The sequence below is a fragment of the Dermacentor andersoni genome, chromosome 7 (assembly GCF_023375885.2).
Source record: "Dermacentor andersoni chromosome 7, qqDerAnde1_hic_scaffold, whole genome shotgun sequence".
Lineage (NCBI taxonomy): Eukaryota > Metazoa > Arthropoda > Arachnida > Ixodida > Ixodidae > Dermacentor > Dermacentor andersoni.
This window is the reverse complement of record NC_092820.1, coordinates 53385080-53392498: the sequence shown is the minus strand read 5'-3', so window position 1 is coordinate 53392498 and position 7419 is coordinate 53385080. Positions and strand designations below refer to the sequence as shown.

At 44.2% G+C, this 7419-nt stretch overlaps 1 protein-coding gene across 1 annotated transcript in view; it reads right to left on the bottom strand.

Moving 5' to 3' along the window:
• Positions 1–681: 681 nt before the first annotated feature.
• LOC126534433 (uncharacterized) overlaps positions 682–7419 on the bottom strand; it is a 33406-nt gene continuing 26668 nt past the window's right edge. The window contains exon 6 of the mRNA XM_050181708.3: positions 682–971. Within this exon, the coding sequence (XP_050037665.2) occupies positions 832–971 (140 nt within the window). The 3' untranslated portion in view covers positions 682–831. The remainder of the gene's footprint in view (positions 972–7419) is intronic.

The following is a 7419-nucleotide window of genomic DNA, read 5'->3' as shown; positions in this document are numbered from 1 at the left end:
GCAAGTGATGTAACTGAACGCGATTCTTTCACCATACGGATGCGCCTGTTGTATCCCTTCGTGCGCGTGATCTTATTTAGTGCCGTCTGTAATCAGCACTCCCTTTACCATCTTTCATTCTCCGTTTTCAACGAACCATCTGTTTCAAGCAGTAGGCGTTATCCTTCATATGCCATACGAATGCGTGTATCCCTTCGTAGCTGCACGGGAACGCGACAGCAGTTATACATAATGTACAGTCGTCATCATTACGGCTTTAGGTTTATTTGAACAATCGAAATGCCACTGCTTAAAACTTTCTAAAAGCATTACTTCACGTTAAGTGCTATTGGAGGTCCCCAAATTCCTTTCTGCAGTGTGTCATAATTATTCATGGGAACAAATAAATAGTGTAATAGACAACTGCCGAATGGTGCAAATGTCTGCGTCATTCACAGCCCGTACTTCCCAACACAGCTGTGGGTCGAGCTCACTTCCGCACTATGTGTGTGAACAAGTGCGTTCGTTGTCGGCTGGTCACGTCCCGCAATGATTCGATCACATTTTCGAACTTCCTATTCTCGCCTTTATTCAAAAGAGTCAAAGTTACACAGCGTGCCAAAAAAAAAAGACTAAAAGGAGGTGCGATGAAAGGGAAGTGGACATTGCACAACCAGTCATTGTGATTTTTCACTCGGCTGCTTCAACAAGAGGGAAGAAGTGTCCCGCATGGCCACCAATTTTCTGTACAGCTATGCGGTTTGGCTTTATTGCTCGTAATGTATATATTGCCAACTCATCAACTCATTCAAGAGAAAACGAATAATTAATCGTATAACCTGATGCTGCACATTAGGGCTTTTGGGGAATCTGCTGGCACTTCGAGAGGTCACGCAGGAATGTGACGCTACCGCCTGAGTATTCGTCAATCTTCTGGAAGCACTCATGATATTTCAAGATGTCAGAGTCAGGGCTGTCGAAAAGGTAATACTCTGAAAAAGAAACAAGATTTCGTTAGTCTTAATTTTAACATACTTGAACATGTATTGTCTTTGGATACCACTCCTACCCCTAGTTGCAGAATATCGCTACTCAAGAGGCTGTCGCTTTCTTGAGATTAGCACTCTGAGCCTACGTCACTACCTTGTGTCAATCTGTCAGCTTCCTGAAATCCGCCTTTCAAATAAAACATATTTTGAGTTTTTCTCCAGTGCGCATTTAAGCGAAGCCGCGTCACACGGGTTTCTCAAACACAGCAAAGCGAAGCGTTAGGGCTGCACAGCTAATGCCAGCTGACAGCGAGGAATTATTTCTCAGCGTTAGCCTGCACCTGCGCGCCACTCATCTCGGAGGTGACGCAAAAACAGAAGAAGGTAACGGGGACTTCGCGGGCGCGCCGCTTATGGGGCAGCGTGTCCAAATGAAAGTGCGAGATAGAAATAATGGTGCACTACATGGCTTATTGGCACAAGCGCGCCACCGGTGAAATGTGGGACGCCATGCAGAATGAGGGAACATTGCAGAGACTTCGAGCATGTGTCACTAGCTGTCGTAGCGTACTATAGTCACAGTCGCAGTGTACTGCAGCTGCCTGCTCATACATGAAGCTTTTTAGAGCTACCAATACGCTTTATTGCTGCACTGCTTGGACGATAATGAGATTACCATGGACTGTCATCGTAAACAGTGAAGACATGTACTAAATTAATGTCGAGGTGGCAAGTCGTCAGAAAACAGTTTTGAAGGACAGACTAAGTTTTTAATGGTCTAAATGCAGGTCTGTTTGCGTCCGCCGATGGTTGGATATCATTTTTGCGTTTCATAATGCCCTTGCATTCAACTAAAAACTATTAACAACATAAGAAATACATGGTACTGTAGCGACTTTAGTGAGCATAGCAATAACAAAGCTAAAGTTTTCAAAACGCAATGCAAGACGTAATAAAGATCCCAAGACTTGAGTTCGATTAATGGTCTGAAAAACTGCAATGGGGCGACTTGAACATGGCAAGCTCTTGTCTTCATTGTAGCGTTTCGCTTCGTCTGCCCTTTTGTTGCTCTTCGTGTCATTGCTGCGCATGAGATCATGAAAAGCTATCCAGCCTACTCTCTTGCTTAACTAACTTGTGCTTCGGGCAAGTGTTGCAATTTAGCTACAAGAATGGTAGTTTTGCCCTGTATCAGTTTGTGCAGCGCTCAACCTAACTGACATACGGAGGCTGAGCAAAAAAAAAAAAGAAAAGAAATCCTTCCCGTCCCCGTTCCCGAAACAAATCTGTTCACAATGCCATCCTTGTCGTCGTGTTTGTTTTATCGTGCCCTGCGTTTTCGTATGCGCACTTATAGCGCTTAATGTATCTCAGAACTAATCACTTATTCTTGCGCTTAATAACCTTCTGTTTGCGTACATACCCGCTGCCTACGAAAATGAACTTGATAAGAATGCCTGCTTTAGCATATTGCTAAAGAAAGTCCCATAGGTGGTTCTAGTTTTCACAGCTGCGTAAAATTGCCGCTCATTCCTTCGTGTTACGATTGAATGCTACACTCGGGTTTCCCGTTCTCATTTGGTTTTGCTGCGGGAAACGCCTATGTGCTATTGATAGTGTAATATGATAATATCACGCTTATCACTGGTAATATTGAAGACCCCTGCAAAAAATAATGCCATTATTTCACACTAGAATCTTTGGCATTGCAACTATGCAAATATTTTAAAGTTCGCCGCAACATACCAGCTTAACACAATGGACAGGCTTTTAAAAATTTTACATTACGCATTTTACGCATTTAGGACACTTGGCAGGTATTTTATAGCTGCATTATAGCTCAGTTTTGCCCTGAGCGCGGTATTGGTAATCCTGACAAAAAGACGGCTATAAAGCAGCAGCAAAGTTTGCACTAAGTGCCACAAATGCGTATGATATTTGAACGAAGTACCCTCTGGAGGTTGCTGATTAAAACTTATGAAAGGTTGGCTGCCCTTCTGCAATATATATATTTTTATATTACCCTTTGAGTTATGCTGTTGTACTGCGCTGAGGTCGAACCGATATTCGGAGGTCTAATGTCCAAACTTTCTGGATATATATTGTGCGATCGAAATGCAGATTACACCTCAAATGTACGCGAGGGCTCACCCAGCGAGGAAAACTCATATCGTCGAACAATAGAAGAAGTAACAAATAACCACGAAATATATAAATATATTCTGGCTAACAAAAGGTCTTTTTATAAATCTCATTAAATTTATTATGGGAACAATGCAGGTTTTTTGTTTCGTTAATGAAATGGAATGTGAAGGCATCGAGCGAAATATAAGGACAGGAGAAGTCCGCCTCGCCTGTTTCTTTTTGTTCTTGTGCATTTATAATAAAGAGAAATACATCAAAGCAGGCCGCAAATTGTCTCACTGCCAAGAGAGCCAGAAGAAAAGTGCGCTACACTCGCATACTAACTGGCGTTAGGTAGAAAAGATAAGGTTTATATCGATGTATTGCTGCTACTGTGTTTATCGGAATATAAAATGGCCCTAAACTAAGTGCATTACAATATATTTTAGGTGGCTTGACGGATAATTATATATCGAGGAATTTCCATCACTGGTGTCAGCAAATGCAACGCCTGCCGGCTCAGCTGGTCGCCGCGCCTCACGTTCCGTCTCGAAGCGCAGGGCCAGCGACCGTAGACAGCGTAGCCTTAGCCGTAAACGATCACAATCAAGTGGCCGCGTGAGCTGGGCCGATGCAGCAAAGCACGGTGCCAGGAAAGCACAGGGGGGCACAACCACCACCACCTCCGATACTACCGCAACGACCAAGACCATTAGCACCAGCAAGACCGTCGATGACAACAACACCAGCAAGACGGGGGAAGACAATGCGATGAGGACGTTGAAGGAAGCCAACGAGGCACTCCGGCGCAAAAACTACGAGCTCGAGACGAAAGTCAGTAGTCAAGAGGCCACTATTAGCAAGATGGCAAACGAGATCGCGGAAATCAAGAAGCTTCTGACGACCCGTTCCACCAATAACGAAATGCGCCAAGCGGTATCATGTGAACCCATACCCAGCATCAGCAGTGCTGTACCACCAACATCCGCTGAGAAGGAACCGGCACTGAAGAGACGAGCGATCGAGAACCTGAAGGAGCGCAAGCTCAACGACCGGGCGGACAACCTGAAAGAAAAGGTCGACCAAATCGAGGAACACTTCGACGGGCTCACAGATTATATTAAGACAACCTTCACCAAGATGATTAACGACAGGTTCGCCGCCATCGAGCGGACGTGTCAGCAGTTAACGAACTCAATACAGCAAATAACGCAACAGTACAATCAGCGACAATCATGGCCGCTCTAGCAACAGCAACAACTACAGCAGTGAAGGGTCTCTTGACCTGGCACTTGAACTGTAAAGGTTTCGCTAGCAAGAGGGCAGTCTTGCAGCAACACACAACACAAGTAGCACGCAATCTTGATATAATCATGATACAAGAGGCTCGCACTGATGCAGTGTCGCTACCCGGTTATCGGGTATACGCCAAGTCTCCGAAGGTCAGTGGCGCTGGAGGGATATGCACATTGGTTCGCAAGCGACTCACCTTCATTGAGCACGAGTTGCACAACAGTCAAATTGAATACACTCTCATCGAGGTCGTTACGGGCAAGGAACAAAAGAACAGCACCTTTCTGCTTAACGTCTACAGTAGCCCTTCACACTGGAAGCAAAAATTCAATACGCTCCTTCACAGAGCCAGCACAGTGGCGGGGACTCACAGGCTCGTCGCCTGCGGGAACTTCAACGCGGCGCAACCGGCATGGAGATGTAACAAGCAATTGGCCAAGGGCCGATACCTGATCCAAGACACATTAGACCTGGGCTTCTCCCTCATCACAGACCCGACTGGTCCTACAAGGATTGGGAACTCTGTATTCAGGGATAAGACGCCGGACCTCATGTTCGTGAAAAACGACGAGAAGGAAAATCTCTCCTGGCGCAACACGGGGTCAGAGCTCGGCAGCGACCACTACATCATAGAGGTCATCATACCGGAGGAGGTCAAGGCCTCGGAGGAAACCAGAAAACATAATTTTACAGATTGTGATGCCTTCCGTAGCCTGTTACCAACGGAGATGGAGGAAATCGATAACATGGAAGAATGGTCAGCCCACATCGCGGGGAAGGCCAAGGAGGCGACCAAAATCATAGAAACGGATGCGCAGGTCGACAAGGTTGACAGCCGCCTCGCGCACTTAGTCGAAGCAAAGCAATCTATCCTAAACAGGTGTAAGAAGCAACGACTAAATCGGCGCCTAAGGAAGAAGGTGATGCAGCTCAATCGCTCCATCGAAGTCCATTGTCGGCTGCTCTGCACGCAACAGTGAAACGAAATCTGTAATGCTGTGGACGGGCAGATGCATTGCGGCAAAATCTGGAACTAGATGTGGCATCTGCTCGACGACACTAACAAAAAATCCCACCAACGCAACCACCTCACAAAGATCATTCAGTCAAGGAAAACGGGAAAACCAAAGTAATCAGACGCATAGACAGCAAGCACTTTCCGGTTACACCCACGGAAAGGCATCCCAAGTACGGCGGTCAAGCCAACGAGCCAACGAGGGCTGTCCGATCATGAACTTGTAAGCGTGTCAATTCCTTTTCTTAAATGCAGTAGCTACCAAAAATCTCCCATTCGGTATTTTAAGGACCATTCCCGAGCTGACGATGCTCGTGTGCTTGAATACATGGAAACCGTACTTGCTGACTTTGATGACGGCGCCCCGGACACGGGCGCTCTTTGGGACAAATTTGTTGAGATGTGTCATTATTGTATGAGCAACTTTATACCCAGCAAACGCAAACAAACACATAGGCGTACACCCTGGATGACTCGTGAAATCATTAAATTGAAGAGAAAAGTTAAACGGCTAAAAAAGCAGCATGCCCACTGCAGTATTATCGGTGATCACCAAAGAATCCTTGCACAAGCGATGCATCACGCAAAGGATTACTACTTTAAAACTGTAATGCCCAATTTTATAAGGAATGATCCTTCCAAATTCTGGAATTATCTTAGTGAAACCAAGAAAGCAGTTTCAAAGATATCAGTTGACGGTAGCATAGTCACACATTATGAAGATATAGCAAATCATTTTAATGCCTATTTTCATAGCGTGTTTTCAGTATCCGGACCATGTACGCTTACCACGATGTCCTTTCAACCATACGAAGTCAATTTTATTTCATATCCTGGTTTGGTTTCTATGCTTTTAAACTTAAACACGAAAAAATGTTGCGGTCCTGACGATCTTCCAAATGTGTTTCTTCGACGATATGCCGAATGCGTTGCCAAGTTCCTTTTTATTATTTTTAATAGTTCCTTGTCAACAGCAACCTTGCCGCGTGACTGGAAGACGGCCCGAGTAATCCCTATCTTCAAAAAAGGCGACAGATTATTACTATCTAACTACAGACCGATATCTTTAACTTCCTCATGTTGTAAACTTATAGAACATATTATAGCCACTCAAATTACAGAATTTCTTGACAAACACTCCATATTAACAAGTTTTCAGCACGGTTTTAGAAAGAAGTATTCGACAGTGACGCAACTCGTCACTGTTACGCATGAGTTTGCCAAAGGTCTTGATAATAATATTCAGATAGACACAATTTTTTTAGATTTCTGTAAGGCCTTTGATAAAGTTCCTCGTGACAAACTAATCTATAAACTAAACAACATTGGTCTTCCGAAGGTGTTGGTCGCTTGGGTGGCTGAATATTTGAGAAATCGGGTGCAGTTTGTCACAGTCGAGGATCAAAATTCGCGCCTTCTACCAGTCACGTCGGGTGTGCCCCAAGGCAGTGTGCTAGGGCCGTTGCTATTTTTGTGCTATATAAATGATATCGTAGATATAATTGATCCAACGGTTCAAATTCGATTGTTCGCAGATGACTGTATATTATTCCGTGAAGTTTGCGGCATACATGATCAAAAAGAACTAAACAAAAATCTAGATTACCTATACCAATGGTGCAACCAGTGGGGCATGGTCATAAATGCACAAAAAACAGTTTCCATTTCTATAACTAAAAGAAAATCCCCATTTCAGTATGCTTACTCCATAGGTTCATCTACAGTTAATCATGTCGATAACTACACATATTTAGGTGTAACGTTCACGGCTAACCTCTCCTGGAATTCAAACGTTGATAACATTTGTTCCTCTGCTTTCAGAAAGTTGTGTTTCCTAAGACACAAGCTTCGTAATTCACCACCAAATGTAAAACGTCTATGCTATCAATCATACATCAGACCAAAGCTAGAATATGCAAGCATAGTATGGGACCCCTACACAAAACATAACATTGATAAACTCGAAAGAATTCAAAGAAAGGCTGTTCGATTTATCTTTTCTAAATTTCGTCGTGTGGA